The sequence below is a fragment of the Micromesistius poutassou genome (genome assembly GCF_964030765.1).
Source record: "Micromesistius poutassou genome assembly, chromosome: 23".
NCBI classification, from domain to species: domain Eukaryota; kingdom Metazoa; phylum Chordata; class Actinopteri; order Gadiformes; family Gadidae; genus Micromesistius; species Micromesistius poutassou.
The window spans coordinates 5001742-5019841 of record NC_140293.1 but is presented as its reverse complement, the minus strand read 5'-3'; the positions used below and the strand labels follow the sequence as shown (position 1 = coordinate 5019841).

At 47.6% G+C, this 18100-nt stretch overlaps 1 protein-coding gene across 1 annotated transcript in view; it reads right to left on the bottom strand.

Moving 5' to 3' along the window:
* Positions 1–778: 778 nt before the first annotated feature.
* actn3b (actinin alpha 3b) overlaps positions 779–18100 on the bottom strand; it is a 28678-nt gene continuing 11356 nt past the window's right edge. The window contains exons 2-21 of the mRNA XM_084487359.1: positions 15707–15821; positions 15325–15444; positions 14665–14751; positions 14280–14367; positions 13424–13502; positions 12689–12770; positions 12221–12306; positions 11599–11691; positions 11116–11346; positions 10620–10767; positions 9744–9894; positions 8764–8872; positions 8400–8540; positions 7649–7831; positions 6451–6585; positions 5549–5728; positions 4323–4469; positions 3746–3811; positions 3275–3433; positions 779–2644 (exon numbers count right to left, since the gene is read on the bottom strand). Coding sequence (XP_084343485.1) covers positions 2486–2644; positions 3275–3433; positions 3746–3811; positions 4323–4469; positions 5549–5728; positions 6451–6585; positions 7649–7831; positions 8400–8540; positions 8764–8872; positions 9744–9894; positions 10620–10767; positions 11116–11346; positions 11599–11691; positions 12221–12306; positions 12689–12770; positions 13424–13502; positions 14280–14367; positions 14665–14751; positions 15325–15444; positions 15707–15821 — 2559 coding nt within the window. The 3' untranslated portion in view covers positions 779–2485. The remainder of the gene's footprint in view (positions 2645–3274; positions 3434–3745; positions 3812–4322; positions 4470–5548; positions 5729–6450; positions 6586–7648; positions 7832–8399; positions 8541–8763; positions 8873–9743; positions 9895–10619; positions 10768–11115; positions 11347–11598; positions 11692–12220; positions 12307–12688; positions 12771–13423; positions 13503–14279; positions 14368–14664; positions 14752–15324; positions 15445–15706; positions 15822–18100) is intronic.

Below are 18100 nucleotides of genomic sequence, written 5' to 3'. Positions count from 1 at the left end.
GTGTTTGTGGCGCAGCGGTAGGGGTTGTTGGTGAACAAACACTCTGTAGGCTCAGGACCCTGCTCACACGGCCACCAGGAGGTCCCCCAATATCAGCAGATCCTTTTTCGGTCTGACAGTGACTTGTCTTGGAGTAATACCTTGTTGCAGGTACGGCGCTGCCTGCAACGTAATTTCCACCTCATATAATACATCACCTTGCTGTCGTCAGAGAAACACCGTTGACCATCCGTCCCGGCTGTAAAAGATGTCCCTGCACTCACTTGCTCGGCTTTCAATGGTGCGAAACTACACAGACACATATAAGTCATTTAATTGCGCTGATGCACCCGTCTGCTCATACTGCAGTTATCAGTTTTTTAAAAAACACTTTAATGTTGTCGTTATTTCGTGATGCAAGTGGTCGTAAGGGCGAATAAGCGCTGTGTCCTTCTTGGCGCGTATGTGTGCAGTTACACACTACAGCAACACGGGTCTACTGTGTGCGTCCGCTACTACAGGGATGTAGGTACGCGCCCCCTCAACCCACGCAGGTTGTCCACTAAACCGATGCAAATATTACGTTTCCAATTACATTGTTTTTAATGGTTTTATTTAGTATGGTTGTTTTTTTTTGTACGCTAGAGAGAAGCGAACAGATAATAATTGTAATAATTTCACAGTGAAATACAGGGAGACAGCGGCATCACTCACTATTATTACACACATCCAATAAATACTATTCATTTTCACACACCAACTGTCACATCACCAGAAAGATGACAAGGCACAACCGTCATGTAGTCATATAATAGTCCTCATTTTTTTTATTCCAAAGTGCGTTTAGTTTTCCTTTTTAAACTTTGAAATTCATTCACCTTTTGTTCTTAAAGTGGACATGTTTTCGGACATAAAATATTTGGGGGGGTGGAGAGGGGGGGTGGAGAGGGGTGAAGAAGAGGAAGTGTAGTCATCGTCACACACTACTTGCATTATTATTATTATTAGGGCCCACTGTCTATAGACCCTTTACACAGAGGTTGATTAAGAATTTATGAGCCACACCTGTGTTTGTCCTATGTTATGACACTCTGTGTTAAGGGCCCATTGACCGGCCCTCATTCCTTAAGGGGAACCAAAACCCTTACATTGCTCCTGGCTGACATAGTCGTTGGCTTTGGTCTCACGTTCAGAAGCCATCCCTTCTCTTATTCTAGTCTAGAACTTTCCTGGTGCACCGTTGTGTCACTCACTCCTCGACACGTCTCTCTCTCTCTGCCTCTATGTCTCTCGGGCCACATTTTTGCAGAGAATCTTGGGGTCGAAAGAAGGATTATTTCTTTCCTGTCGTATCTTATGGCCCCCATTCTCCCCCCCCCCCCCCCATCCAGGCATGCAATTCCTCCTTCACTGTTGAAATTACCCATAATGCATTCCTCCCTCACGAGTTAAAATAGAAACCTTTCAATTTAAGTTTCTCTTGCCATCACCGAAACTTTGCTGGTGTCTGCTTTAAAAAGTGGCTTTTCCCCTTGTGTTTTAAACGAGTTTGTCTTATGTGAAGCACCTTTCTTTTTTTAAGGAACGAGTCAGTCGACTCACAAAGACAGCATTTAACGACGGCAACACAGCATGCATGCGTCTGCACGAATTACACACCCGACAACCAACCAACCAACTCTTTTTTTTTTTTCATTAGTTTTTCTTTAATTACCCTTCTACAAAAAATATGTCATCTGGGAGCAGGACAGGAAGCCAGAGCAGAAGGCTTCGCTCGGTAACCGCGTTGGAGATTCTGTTCGAAATCCCTTTCTAAAACACATTCGAAAAAAAATCTAAACGATCTCTGAACATGACACCCTCATTGACAACACCGCCCACCTCCGACAGACATAAGTATAGATTTAAATATTCATATATATATGTCCCCGATGCCTAACCTTTACCTCAGTTCAGTGCAAAACCTGCCTCATGTCTCGATGTCTGTGTGTGTCTGTGTGTGCGTGTAAATGTGTCGGGTTTGCTCTTTTTTAAATTGTAAGACCACCGCAATGTGGCGGAAACAAAAGAAAGGGGGGGGGGGGGGTGAGGGACAGTCCAAGCAGGAGCTAGGAGGGGGGTGTGTGTGCGTGTGTGCGCGTGTGTGTGTGTGTGTGCGTGAACAAAGCCTTCTGCTCTACTACCGTTCTACTGGTCTACGCAGTGAGTGTCTCAGGTAAAAGTGGGGTTTATGGGGGAGGGGTGTGGGGGAGGTGGGGTGAGGGGGTGAGGGAACAGGGAGTAGTGGCGGGGCGTGCACAAACATATTGGGAGGGGGGGTGGAGGACGGGGGGAGGGAGGGGGGCGAGGAGAAGGAGAGAGGAGGAGAGAGGATAGAAGATAAAGTAGAGAAGGAGGAGGAGACAAAGCCGGAGAAGAGGAGGAGGAGGAGAGAGAGGAGAGAGGAGGGAGAAGGGGGGGGTTTCGGGGGGGTGCGTGTTGCAGTTTCTTTTCTTCTCTCTCTTCATTACAAGTCGCTCTCCCCGTACAGGGCGCTGGAGAAGGAGATGTAGTCCAGGGCTCCGGTGGTGCCGTCGGCGCCCACGTAGCGGGTCATGCGGCTGATGCAGTACTCGGCCTGCTCCAGGGGCAGCTCCCGGCGCAGCTCGTCCACCGTGATGTAGGACTGGGGGGGGGGGGGGGGGAGGAGGAGGAGGAGGAGGAGGAGCACACGCACGCTTTTATACCGCCGCATCGGGGAACACTCGACCCTGATTGGTCGGTCAATGTTCCTAGGGTGCGCATTGTGTTTCACCTCTAGTATTTCACCTTTTTATTATTTTTTCAGTTTTGAAATCAATGCGCTACAAAGGCGAAATTGAAGGCAACGAATCAAATAAAGTCGGTCAGGATAACAATCACGTTCTAGAGGAAACTAATACCTTATGATTGTTGTTTACTGGGGTGTAAGCGGAATAAACAGCTCTGGGGTCGTACATTATCTTCCGATAACGGGATAGAGGAAGAGGGTGAGGTTTGGTCGATAATAGATCAACCTCATTTCAACTACGATGACCAAAGTCATCACTGCGATCAGTTAGCCAGTTAAATTGTGATTATTAATTGAATTTGCCAACCACGTCGCATTGCTTCATGTCATGCATTTAGCAGTGACTCTTAGGTCCGTACATGGAACACGCCAGATTCAGGCGCCTTTAACGGCAACGCCTGGGACTCCTAAGATGATTCTAATGCAACAGTCGTTTCCTTGGAGTTGTGTATCTGATGCTTTGACTGCGATGGGTTCTCCCCTCACCTTGTCGGAGGCCAGGATCTTGAAGGAGGCCATGACCTGTTCTGCGGTGTCGGTCTCGGCTGTCTCGCGGGTCATGAAGTCGATGAAGGCCTGGAAGGTGACCACGCCTGTGTTGTTGGAGTCCACCAGGGTCATGATGCGGGCAAATTCAACCTCACCCTATTGGACCAAACGGGGGAAAAAATAAATCGTCATTCAGAGATTGACCAATGAGTGAGTGAGCGACTGGACTGATTTGTAGGCCTTGTTGGTTAGCTGGATGGATTAGCCTAGAATCTTCTGGGGAAACTATGACAACTCAATCTAAATGCTACCTGGGTGGGAACTAAAAAATAATGCATTTTGTCATGGTTACTAAGGATTCCAGAAGGGTTATGCCAACCCACTAACCCACTTATATCATACAGTGATGCCAGGTTCGACGCGTTTTGTGTACCTGTGTGTGTGTGTTTGTGAATGTGTATAGCGTACCAGATCGTAACCCATGGAGATGAGGCAGGCACGGAAATCGTCGGGATCCATCATGCCGTTCCTCTTCTGTGGGTTGGAACAGAGTAGCGTTAGAATCACACCTTCATGACGTCATTACGAGGAGAGGAACTGTCTTTTAATGCGCAGGGGTATAAATTCAACGTGGGGACTTTCCATGAAGGAATCTGAGTGGTGAATGAGTCTCTTGTTGAATTTAGCGGTGGCACTGATACGGTTGAACTTGGTGAACTCTCACTACAGCATTCAACTTTACTTTGACTTTGTACTGCTTAACAATAGCTTAACAAGGAAGGCTAGCTTTATCCTTGTATCAATATACCATTTCAGCTGTGTAACTGGAAGCCAAGAGTTCTGGTGTGAAATGAATGATAAACATGTATTGGCCCAGGACAAACCGACGGGGACGTTTGCGCTCTCCCATACAGCTCCTCCGGGGAATGTCTAGATAAGGTCAGGGCTGCAGTGCGTGAGTGGAAGGGGCTTGTGTGTGTGTATGCATGTGTGGGAGTGCGTGTGTGCGCACGTGTGGGTATGAGTGCGTGTGTGCGCGTCTGACCCTGTCGAAGTGGTTGAAGGAGGCCCTGAACTCGTTGAGCTGCTCCTGGCTGATGCCCTTGGCGTCGCGGGTCAGGATCTGGTTCTCCACCTCGTTGATGGTCCGCGCAATGGTGGTCAGCAGCTGCTCCCAGCCCACGCGGATGTGCTGCATTGCATTGTGGGGGGAAAAGAGAAGGAGAGGGAGGAGGGAGGGGGAGAGGGTTAATATCTGCTGAGGGAGAGGAGTTGATAAGGGTTTAGGGTCGTTCAAACTGGGGAACCTTTACTTACACAGGAATCTGATTGATGGTTAATGTGATATATTGGCAATGAGCAGGGTTACCGCCATGGTATAGTTAGTGTGTGTGTGTGTGTGTGTGTGTGTGTGTGTGTGTGTGTGTGTGTGTGTGTGTGTACCTCCATAGTGTAGTTGGTGTGTGTGTGTGTGTGTGTGTGTGTGTGTGTGTGTGTACCTCCATAGTGTAGTTGGTGTGTGTGTGTGTGTGTGTGTGTGTGTGTGTGTGTGTGTGTGTGTGTGTGTGTGTACCTCCATAGTGTAGTTGGTGTGTGTGTGTGTGTGTGTGTGTGTGTGTGTGTGTGTACCTCCATGGTGTAGTTGGTGTGTGTGTGTGTGTGTGTGTGTGTGTGTGTGTGTGTGTGTGTGTGTGTGTGTGTGTGTGTGTGTGTGTGTACCTCCATGGTGTAGTTGGTGTGTGTGTGTGTGTGTGTGTGTGTGTGTGTGTGTACCTCCATAGTGTAGTTGGTGTGTGTGTGTGTGTGTGTGTGTGTGTGTGTGTGTGTGTGTGTGTGTGTGTGTGTGTGTGTGTGTGTGTGTACCTCCATAGTGTAGTTGGTGTGTGTGTGTGTGTGTGTGTGTGTGTGTGTGTGTGTGTGTGTGTGTGTGTGTGTGTGTGTGTGTGTGTGTACCTCCATAGTGTAGTTGGTGTGTGTGTGTGTGTGTGTGTGTGTGTGTGTGTGTGTGTGTGTGCGTACCTCCATGGTGTAGTTGGTGTGTGTGTGTGTGTGTGTGTGTGTGTGTGTGTGTGTGTGTGTGTGTACCTCCATGGTGTAGTTGGTGTGTGTGTGTGTGTGTGTGTGTGTGTGTGTGTGTACCTCCATAGTGTAGTTGGTGTGTGTGTGTGTGTGTGTGTGTGTGTGTGTGTGTGTGTGTGTGTGTGTGTGTGTGTGTGTGTGTGTGTGTGTGTGTGTGTGTGTGTGTGTGTGTGTGTGTGTGTGTGTGTGTACCTCCATGGTGTAGTTGGTGTGCTTGTTGTCGAAGATGAGGGACTCCTGGCTGAGCTGGTGGTCTCCCTCCAGCTTGTCGATGTTGGACTTGTAGTTGATGATGTTCTGCTCGTACTGCTTCAGGTTGTTCATCTGGTCCTCCAGGGAGCCGGCGATGTCCGCGGACACGTGGCCGATCTCCTGCACACCGGGGGGGCGGGGGAAGCAGAGGGTCAAGGGCTCCATATTGATTAGGGCTGTGCAATTAATCAAATTTTGATCCTGATTTTGGGATTTTTTTTTTCGATTTTTGGATCAAACAATCTCTAAACTAATATAATCGAGTTGAAACTATTTTTTTTGTTTTTGTTTTTTTTGTATGTTATTTTATTCATTAAACGTTTTATAGAAATTGCTGGATAAATATTTATTACTTACTTAATATTACTTTCAAGTTGAACATTTTCCATTTGAACATTTTGTGTATTTTTTTAAGGGGAAATTTCAAAGGTCTCAATTACAAAGTGTTTTTTTGGAGAGAAATGCTGAATATTTGCATCATGTTTTCAAACTCAAAAATAATCCTTGAATTGAATAATCGTGATTTCAACATTGACCAAAAATAATCGTGATTATGATTTTTTTCCATAATCAAGCAGCCCTAATAGTAATTTCAATAATGTTGCTAATAGAATCCTATCCTATAATTTATATATTGTACAAATAATAATAACGTATAATAATAACGCTGGCCAGCCCATACCTCTCCCCTTTTTGATAATATGAATCTTACTATCTGCATTCCCCAGAACCCCTCCCACTGATGCACATATACGGATGGTTATGACCCAGCCATGTGACAGATGGCTTCCAGTGGATTCTACTCCCTGGCGGTTCTGGGGGGGGGTGGGGGGCAGCCATACCTCCATCTTGGTTTGGATCCAGGGCCCGATGATGTTGGCCTGGGCAGCGAACTGGCGCCTCAGCCTCTCGTTGGCCTGCTGTCTGGCCACCTCCTCCTGCAGCATTTGGTCTCTGAGGGGCACCAGGTGCTTCACCTGCAGGGGGCAGCCACGCGTCAGTAAGGTGGAGAAGAAGAGTATCGTATGTCTTTTTAAGGGTTCTTTCCAAACCTTCTTCCCTCTCTAGAAGTCATCGCTTTGTCATCGCTTGCCAATGCCAATTGACATGTTATATTCCCTGAACAGTACACAAAATACTATTTGGATTTTATATCTGTATTATCTATAGTGTGTGTGTGTGTGTGTGTGTGTGTGTGTGTGTGTGTGTGTGTGTGTGTGTGTGTGTGTGTGTGTGTGTGTGTGTGTGTGTGTGTGTACTGTACAGTGAATCGACCTGAGCCAACGCCCCCGGTTTCAGCCATAACCCACTGGGTTAAATGTAACCATCCTATTCCTAGGCACAGTAGTGCACGGACACGAGCACTACTACGACCACTGCATCTAAGTCCGTCTCTACTGCAGAATGTACCAACGCCGGCTTGTTTTAATTTCCCAGAGGAAAAAATAAGTAAAAACAAAATACCATAACCTGACCTAGAGGGATACAGTGACAGTAGGCCAAAGTGGACCGCACTATTTCTGACCTTGCACTGTGTGGGCTGCTTAGAGCCAAAAGACCTAATATGGTACATTGGCTGATTGTTTTATAGCCTGACATTTACCACGGCCAAATCATAATTATATAACTCCACCACCAACGCCCCCTCCCCCACCCGGCTTGGCTAAAGGTTAAGAAGAAGAACCACAGTCGTTTGAATTTAGGTTTAGTATGATTTATAATTTGGGGTTCTGCTATTACTGTAGCAGAAACTATAACTGTAGCCACCCCCCATCCCACCTTCCTCAGTCTAAATATAAATACCCCCCTCTACAAATTTATGACCCTACTATGAATCAGACCCATCCAGTGCTTTGTATATACAGGATATATATATAAAGAGAAACATAAGAAAGAAAGAAAGAAAGAAAGAAAGAAAGAAAGAGAGAGAGTAACAGAGACAGAGACAGAGAGAGAGTAACAGAGCCACAGAGAGAGAGAGGGAGACAGAGAGACAGTAAGAGAGCCACAGGGAGTGTGAGTGGGCCGGGCCGTACTCACAGCGTCCCACTTGTTGCTGATGTCCTGGGGGGAGAGGTTGGTGTAGGGGTTGATGCCGGACAGCTTGATGCCGTAGGTCTGGGCGATCTTCAGGATCTCACTCTGGATGCCCATGGTGGCCATGCGCTCCTTGTCCGCCTCGGGCAGGGTGGCCTTGAACTGGTCGTGGGCCGTGATCAGACTCTGGGGGGAGAGGAGGGTCACTTAGCCTGGGGGGACCGGGGGAGGCAGGTCGGGCCCTTGTTATATCACTGAACAATGACATAACTCTCCCTCACAACTGTGACCATATACAAGAATGATGTCATTTAGGAAACTGAAGAATTACAGTGGGTGTATGTGTGTTCAATTGTGTTAAGTGTATGTCTGTTTGTGATTAACGCGTGTGTGTGTGTGTGTGTGTGTGTGTGTGTGTGTGTGTGTGTGTGTGTGTGTGTGTGTGTGTGTGTGTGTGTGTGTGTGTGTGTGTGTGTGTGTGTGTGTGTGTGTGTGTGTGTGTGTGTGTGTGTGTGTGTGTGTGTGCGCGCGTGTTTGTATTTAGCATGGGTGTGTGTGTTTGCATTTAGCATGGGTTTGTGTGTGTTTGCATTTAGAATGGAATGAGTGTGTGTTTGTATTTAGCGCGTGTATGTTTGTACTTAGCGCGAGCGTATGTGTCTTTAGCGTGTGTGTGTGTGTGTGTGTGTGTCTTTAGCGAGCGTGCGTGCGTGCGCGTGTGCGTGTGTGTGTGTGTGTGTGTGTGCGTGTGTACCTGGATCTCCTCGATGCTGTGGACGATGAACATGTCCTGCAGGTCCTCCATGGCTCCGTCCATCCAGTTGTTGAAGGGCGCCGCCCTCTTGGCGAACTCCAGGTACAGCTGGTCGATGGTCTCCCACAGCTTCTCCACGCGCTGGGGTCAGAGGTCAACACAGGGTCACACACACTATCAGGAGAGGTCGCCTCGCCACAGTGGACAGATTCATCTCCTCTCACAGATTAACACTACAGGCTGTGAAGTCTAGTGTGTGTGTGTGTGTGTGTGTGTGTGTGTGTGTGTGTGTGTGTGTGTGTGTGTGTGTGTGTGTGTGTGTGTGTGTGTGTGTGTGTGTGTGTGTGTGTATTATGTACTGTACCTCCAGGGAGTCCCTCCTCTTCTGGGTCAGGGTTCCCAGGTTGTCCCACTGGTCGCAGATGCCCTGGCAGCGGCCGTTGACTGTGACGGCATCGTGGTAGTCCAGCTCACTGAACGAACACACACACACACACACACACACACACACACACACACACACACACACACACACACACACACACACACACACACACACACACACACACACACACACACACACACACACACACACACACACACAGGTAAATGATGTGACAGCCTAACCAATGTTAAGAGGTGTGTTAAACCTTTGTGAATCCCAAAATAAGTGCCTATAAACAGTATATTTAGTGCATATAAACACCAACCTCCCCCCACACACACTGAAATGCAACAACCAATCAAGTTTGACCTCTACCATAAAAAAAATTAATGTCTTGGCAAACATGATGGAAATTTCAAAGGAGAAGATAATGGCTGAAGCTTTGTTGTCAGAGGAGCCAGTGTTCAGACAATCTGATGACATATCGTGGGGATTTTATAATTCAGGACATTTGTTACACGCAGCTCCTTTAAGATATGGCCCCCAAAGGGTGAACCCAAAGCAACAAAACGATTCATAATAATATACAATTTAAACGATAATAATAATAATAATAATAACAACCCAAAAATATATCATCAAATATCCATAGCACAGAAAAGTCTTCAATCTTCCCGGGACCCCATATTAGCATCATCAGGGGGGCCGATTTTAAAAACGGCTTGTAACGGCTGATCACACTCACACCTGGTGGTAGAATACGCCACCTTTAAGCTACGGTCCCCAAAGGGTGAACCCCAAAGACAAACCGGATTCATAATAATATTAGAATTGAAGAAACAAAAATATATCAACTCCCCATGACCCCGTATAACACATCATCAGGCGGCCCGCAAGTAGGGCTCCCGACCCGCAGGTTGGGAACCGCCAGGGCCTTCAGCGAGGCTCCACCCACTCACTTGAGCTCCTGGGCGATGGCGGCGATCTGCTCCACGCGGTCCTGGTGGGCGGCCAGGTCGCTCTCGAAGGCCTCGTGCTTCCTCATCAGGGCGCGGATCTCCATCAGGGAGGCCGACTCAAAGTCCTTCTGGGACAGGAGGTCCTCCTTGCCTGCAGCACAGGCACACACACACACAGAGAACACAAACACGCGCAACATAAAACACGCACGCAGACAGGCACACACAACGGACACACAGAGAACACACACAACCCAAAACGCACAAACAAAAAACACACACACGCGCACAAGAGACCAAAATACGCACACAAAACACCAACACACACACAAACACACACACTCTTTAGGGGACTCGCCGAACATGGCTGGTCTTCCATTAGCGGGGAAGCGCTAATGGTTTCCAATTAGCAGGTTGTTCTTTGTTTTGCTCTCCACTCTTCCCAGCGTGTTGACACAGTTTATTCACTGCCAGAACGGCTCTTGGTAATTCATTCCCCCTGTAGCGTTTTTATGAGCACTTCCGAGGCCACATTTTTATAGCCGAGAACTTTTTAGGCCATTATGTCAGGCATGAATGAAGAAAGAGGAAACATTTTGTACCTTTTTATCGTCTATTTTAAATGCCGGCACTCGGCCATGCCCTGAAACCTGCTCTCACTCACTTGACCCCGACGACCTTGATGAAGGAGCATGTCCACAATTAACCTTTCCAAATTTCTCCTCCACTCATTGCTCTCTTTCTCTCTCCCCCGCCCTTTCAATATCTCTCTCCTGCTCTCTCTCTCTGTCTCTCACTCTCTCCCTCCCTCTCCTGCCCTGAGGTGAGCTGAAGGCCTCTCTCTCTCTTTCCCTCCCAATCTCTCTCTCTACTGACCTGAGGTCCAGGCCTCGTGCAGGCTGCACTTCTGCTTGAACTTCTCGGCCAGGTGGTCCAGTCTCTCCAGCCTGCGGATCTCGGTGAGCAGCCACTCCTCGTAGCCCTTCTCCACCTGCTCCAGCCCCTTCCACGCGTTGGCGATGTCCTGGAGGTCAGAGGGCGGCGGGCCATCGGTACAGTCTCAGCCAATCATATCAATAGCGGCGCAGTACAAAACCAACCCGAGATGGGAAACCAACGTTTGATTATCGTTTTGACACGATACTGAATCGTCTATACAAAGTAGTTACTGAAACGGATAATGAATTAATATTAATATTTACATTTAATATTTACATTTACAATATTAACATTAATATTTTATTTACTTTTTATTATTATATGCTTGTACTTTTTTTTTTGCATGTGTATGTGTATGAGTGTGTTGTCATATTTGAAAACTTCATAAATATATTAAATAAAAGTGTGTCATGTGTGCGCGCGCTCCACCCACCGACACCATCTTGCCCTCGGAGGGCATGAAGGCGGGCCTGTTGCTCAGCCTCAGCTTGGTCTGCAGGGTGTTGAAGTTGATCTCCAGCTGGCACTTCTCCTGCACGCGGGGCGGCTTGTGCACGCGGCGGTAGTCGCGGAAGTCCTCCAGCTTCTGCTGCATGGCGCGCATGGTCTGCTCGGCCGCGCGGTTCTCCAGCCACGGGATGGTGCGGCGGATCCATTCCAGCAGCTGGTGGGGGGGGGGGGGGACAGGGCATTAGGACAGGGAGAGATGGGCCAGAGACAGGCAGGGAACAGGCAGGGAACAGGGTGGGAAAGGCGGGAAGGGCGGGAAGAAGTAAGGACAGGTAGAGATGGACAGGAAACGGGCAGGAAATGGGTAGAAACATACAGGAAACAGACAGGAAACAGGCAGGAAAATGGGTAGAAATGGCCTTTAAGGACACACCACACAAAAGTGCATGCGTGTGCGTTTCCTCACCTCGCTGGCCAGCTTCTCGTACTCCTCCATCAGCTTCTCGTTCTCCTGGTTGACGGCCAGGACTTTGCAGATGCGGTTGGCAGCGGTCTCCGCCTGGCACACGGAAGGTACAACCATCACAACTCACACAGCCCACAGAGCCAAGGAGACGGGTGTTACTAGACACGTCTCACGGGCAATGTGTTGGGAGGACGGACATTACGCCAATTGCTGTAGTGACTGACGAATCAATCTCAATCTCTCTCAGAGTCTGGGAGTATTTGTTGCGTATGTTGACATCAAAAGGGTAAGCTTTGGTTAAAACACTGCTTTGCTGTTCGGTAACGTCCATTGAGTTGGATTTCTTTCATGTTTCTGGTTTACTGTGTTGTAACTGAAAATGACCCATTAGAAGGCAAACATGTATCAAATGGTCTTTTTATGACATTTCAAAAGATTATATTTGAGAAAAATGTACTCGTCAAAATAAAAGAAGGGTAGACGACAGGAATTAGTGTTGAGGAGTCAGGAAATAAATCCCTAAAGAGTAGAGAATACTTTCTTTTTTTCTTTCTTTTTTCAACTGTAGTCCCCACCCTTTGAACTCTGAACCTGAAACACTGGGCCTGCCGTGGGGTCTTACCTGCTCGGCGCCGGCGAAGGCGTGGTAGAAGCAGGACACGTAGGTCATGATGGCCTTCTCGTCGGGCTTAGGGGTGTTCACAATATCTGAGAGAGAGAGAGGTCAGAGGTCAAGATCGCACAATACTGTTGAACTGTTGACTGAGTTTGAATACTGGCATTGGATTAAAAACGGCACTAAGAGTAAATAAGAACGAAAGTATACAAAATAAGGGATTCATCTATTAAACGTGAAATATTGGCATGCTAAATACAAAAAGATAATTTGCATACTTACCCAACAAATATATAATAATATAATAATGTCGCTCATAAAACTAATGATGGGTCTGCTCCTTTTATGTACAGGGTCACAGGTAGCAGACTTATCTTGGCTATCATAGTCTGCTGACGGTGCCCTGGTGCATGAGAGGCAGACCCATCGTTAGTGTTACGAGACACACCTGTGCAAAGGCTCGGTCGGCCTCACCTTCAGCGTCCAGCATCTTGGGGATGTCCAGGAACTTCTCGGCCACCTCGAAGGCGGTGTTCAGGTTGCCGATGGGGTCATCCTGTACAAGGGGCCCACCACCGAGGAGTTAGACGTACGGCGTGGACCAGTGTGTGTTCAAACACTGCTCATGCTGCCCGGCCACGTGAGGCTGCCGTTGTCATGCTACCACATGGTCAGATTCTAAGGACCGGCTTGTGGAAATGTCTTTCATTTTAACAGTTTTCAAAACATTCTCAAATCAATCATTCAAATGATATAATTCCATAATAATTGTAATCAATAATTCTAATATAACCACTAAAGCAAGCCAAATATTTAACTTTTTTTTACATTTGTAAACATTTCCGTCATCATTCAAACTACTACTACTACTACTACTACTACTACTACTACTACTACTACTACTACTACTACTACTACTACTACTACTACTACTACTACTACTACTAATAATAATAATAATAACAACAATAAAATCGAAGAGGCTGAAATAATAATAATAAATACAATAATTAAAGAATAAATAATGAATAATACAACATTTTTTTCCTTCATTCAAGGCACTCAGAGCGCTTGAAACATAATGGCATCCCATTTGGCTCTAAAGTAGAGTGTAGACGAAAAGCAGGAGCAAAGGCTGGAAAACACAGAGTGTGGAGGGGCCAAGTGGCGGGGCTGTGTGGGGCGGAAGGAAGGAAGGAAGGAAGGCACCTTTCTCAGTTTGGAGTAATCAATGAGGTCGGGTCTGTGTCTGTGGATGAGGGCGCACAGAGCTAGGCCATCCTTCCAACTGAGAGGTGGAGAGGAGGAGGAGAGAGGGGGAGGAGGAGGAGGGGAGAGGGGGAGGAGGGAGGGGACAGAGGGGGAGGAGAGAGGGGAGAGAGGGGGAGGAGAGAGGGGACAGAGGGGGAGGAGAGAGGGGAGACAGGAGGAGGAGGGGAGAGGGGGAGACGGGAGGAGGAGGGGAGAGGGGGGAGAGAGGGGAGAGAGGGGACAGAGGGGGAGGAGAGAGGGGAGAGGGGGAGACGGGAGGAGGAGGAAGAGGAGGGGAGAGGGGGCGAGAGGAAGGAGGAGGGGAGAGGGGGAGACAGGAGGAGGAGAGGGGGAGACAGGAGGACGAGATAGGGGGAGGAGAGATAAGGAGACAGGAAAAGAAGAGAGGGAGAGGAGGAGGGGAAGACATGAGGAGACAGAAAGAGAGAGGAGAGTGGGGCAGATGGGAGGGGAGGGGAGGAGAGAAAAAAGACATGAGGGGGGAGAGGTGAGGCAAAGAGAGGGAGAAGGAGAGAAGAGAAGGGGGTGTGAGGGAAGGAGAGGAAGAGGAGTGAGAGATGGAAGGGAGAGAATAGGAAGTGGAATATAATGATGAACAGAGGGACGATTTTAATGAGTAGAAATAATGCAGGAGAAAATAGCAGAAAAAGCAAATAAAATTTAAAGGAGGAAAAAAAAAGGCAAGTTTTATATTTGGCGAAAAGGTCAAAATAATAAAAGGGAAAAAATGAGAACGAAAATAAAAAGAGTCTGTCATTCCGTCGTCGGCCACAGAGTGTCGCTGTTGGCCCACCTGATGTGGAAGTTCTGCACGTTGACGTTCCTGTAGGGGGCAGTCTTCCTCTGGCACCACAGCAGAAGACCTTCCTTAGCGGAGGTCTCTGGAGAAACACACGCAGATGGCCAGAGATGAGACACAGGAAAAGGCAGAGAAATCTGGAACCTGAACAAACTGAAGTTGACACGGAAAGCGAGCAACGCATTGTGGTGGTTGTTATTATTTTTATTATTAATATTATGCAATTGATCATTTGAATGGGCCTTGTGACTGCAACAAGTTAAATGAATGAACGAGGAAAAGAAAGGCGGAGATGTGTGTGGTGTGTAAGGAGAGAGAGTAGCTTGTGTGTGCGGGAACACACACGCACAGACGTCCACACACACACACACACACTCACCTTCTACGGAGATGTCCTGGATGGCGAAACGCAGGATGATGGTCCAGATCATACCCAGGGTCATCTTTGCATTGCCATCAACGATTTCTGCAAATCACCGCACACACACACACACACACACACACACACACACACACACACACACACACACACACACACACACACACACACACACACACACACACACACACACACACACACACACACACACACACGGCCATGTTACACTATTGTTCTGGTGACATGTTACACATGTTACAGTTCTTGGGACAGATGGGCACTTAATCTACCTCATGAAGAATCAGTAACCATCTGAGCGTTTAGCGCCCTAAAGTATTTTTACACGCTTCATTTCCACCCTGAGAGAATGACTAAAGTTATAAACCTATAAACTCCACCCATCCCTAGCCCCAGGTGTGTAAATGTATTCCTACTTAACAAAAATCCTGCTTTTGTAAGCGCTTAGACTGATTTGTGTTTCATTAGCCGTGGCTTGGCGAACGATAGACTTGGGTCATCTGGACTTAAGATACTTAAAAATATATATTATAATAATGCTAATTAAAGTATAAATTAAAGTTGAACATCTAGACAAATGGGTCATGTGGGGACTGAAGCGGGATTGGGGAGTAATGGGGGAGTGTGGGGGACGGCCCTCACCCTCAGCACCGATGGACACCAGCTTGACTCCCTTGCTGCAGATGTAGTCCAGCGCTTTGTTGACGTTGGCGATCTTGTGGAAACGCATCTTGCCTTTGTCGGGTTTGGGCAGCCTCTCACCTGCAGACACAAAGTTTGTCCATATGTTCAAATCTTATTCAATTCAAATAAATTCAATCAATTCATTCATTAAATTCAAAAGCAATGCAAATCCATGCCATAAATGAATAAAGATAAATACAGAAAGTTCATTACTCTGAGGTTTGAACATGATTCAACCCCAAGCAGACACCTCAACGTTCGAGAGAAAGGACGAAAATTACACCCACATTACATTGGTAAATGTAGACCATGTATGTATGTACTGTGTGTGTGTGCGTACCAGAGATGACCTCCAGCAGAAGCATGAGCTTCAGGCCATTCCTGAAGTCCTCCTCGATGTTCTCGATCTGGGTACCAGCCTTCCTCAAGTGGGAGTTACACCATGCTGTGAACGTCTAGGGTGGGAGAGAGGGGGGTTGGGGAGTTAGAGAGAGAGGGAGTACAGAGCGGGGGGGGGGGAGAGAGAGAGCAAGAGAGTGAGGCAGAGTGGTTTTGCTTACTAATCTATCTAATCTAAGTATGCATAATTTTTTCCAGATCAATCGCACATTCACGCACGCGCAGTTGTCTTGGAAAACAACATTAACAGAGGTCATGATGTCAGAAAAACATTGCAACAGCACCAAACTTAGAGAAATGACTCCAACGTGTGTGTGTGTGTGTGTGTGTGTGTGTGTGTGTGTGTGTGTGTGTGTGTGTGTGTGTGTGTGTGTGTGTGTGTGTGTGTGTGTGTGTGTGTGTGTGTGTGTGTGTGTATGTATCCTTGTCATTCGCCTAACATATCATTCTGTGAGCATCTATGATCTTGGTGTACTCCAGTCTGTTTTTGGCAATAGATTCCCACCCGTGCCAATGAAGTCAAAGGTTTTTGGAAGAGGAGTACAGAGAGAATCAGCAAAGAGGCGAAAACCCCCGGAGATCACGAGAGTGAGTGAGTGAGTGAGTGAGTGAGGGAGTGAGGGAGTGAGATGGAGCTATAATGGAGAGGGATGAGGAGAGGAGGGGATTGTACGGCTGCCTCTGTAGGCCCAGAGGATAGATGGATGATGGATAGATGGGTGGAGGCAAAGCTATGAAAAGCTGGGAGCAAACCACTCGATATCGCTCTGAATGAAACGTTCAAACGTTCCAAATAAAGATTTGATCGGAGCCCATACTATGCTTTAACTGTATATACTGTACATCACAGCCTAAATCAGTGTTTTTCAACCTGTGCTAAGTCTGATTTTATTCTCGAAATAGACATATGAATGACTAATTATTACATTACGTATACATACATAACAAATGTATTTGATAATACAGAAAATAATATAGAAGTATTATGAATCATTACATAGTTTTGCTTTGTGCATTCCATCATAGGTTTTCCATTGTAATGATTTCCATTTATGTTGCCTGCTGAATGACCACCCTGGGAGCATAAGCTGCCCTGCTGTCTGTTCCTCTCCCTGCCCCCCACTGGCCACGGCCTTCCTCCAGTGAAGGGGGCGCTAGCACTCTTTGCTTAGACACTGTGTGGTTATTTATCACACACACACACACACACACACACAATTGTACGCGCGCACACACACACACACACACACACACACACACACACACACACACACACACACACACACACACACACACACACACACACACACACACACACACACACACACACACACACACACACACAAACTAAATGGAGATAAATGTGGAGTAACCGTGTTCGTTTCCGCTTGCGAACGGCAGCCCGAGGCCTGGGGGGCATTCCATGATGCGCTCTCTCCCATCAGGCCAGGCAATCAATTCCAGAGTGGTTATAGACGGAGCGAGAGAGCAAGAGAGAGAGAGAGCGAGAGAGAGTGATAGAGAGACAACTGCAATGTTTGGTCACGAATGTGATGTGATCCATGTGCGTGACTATGGTGGGAGGTCAATAAAATGGAAAGTTTGCGAACATCGGCGTGGGGGCTGAACGAGCGGAATATAGATGGGCTGGCGTAGGTGTGTGTGTTGAAGAGAGAGCAGAGGCTAGAGGGAGAGGGAGAGGAGAGGAGAGATAGTGTGTCGGAATTCTGCAGAGAAACTGAGATTGTGTTCATGGGGAAGCAAGAGTCCTCAATAGAGAGAGAGAGAGAGAGAGAGAGAGAGAGAGAGAGAGAGAGAGAGAGAAGAGAGAGAGAGAGAGAGAGAGAGAGAGAGAGAGAGAGAGAGAGAGAGAGAGAGAGAGAGAGAGAGAGAGAGAGAGAGAGTGTGTGTGTACCAGTACAGGACGAATAATTACAAAAACAGGAGTCTAAAGCCATGTTGCATATAGATAGAGATATCTACACAAGTGAAGAGACGCAGAGGGAGAGAGAGCGGTTACAAGAAGAGAGAGGCTTGTCTAAAACGGTCCGGTGGTCTCAGGAGCGGGATTCCTTGGCCAGGCTGTGCCAAATTTAGAAAGACTCCTTAAGCAGCAGAGGTAGGATACAGGCCCACCCAGGCTGGGCCAGGCCAGGCCAGGCCAGGCCCGCTGGACCCAGGCCAGGCCAGGCTGGACCCAGGCCAGGCCAGGCTGGACCCAGGCCGGGCCAGGCCAGGCTAGGCCAAGCTGGACCTAGGCCAGGCCAGGCTTGCGAGTGCCCGGTGGAGAATGGGTGAGAAAGTGTGCTAGTGTGTGTGAGCGTGGGAAGCAGGA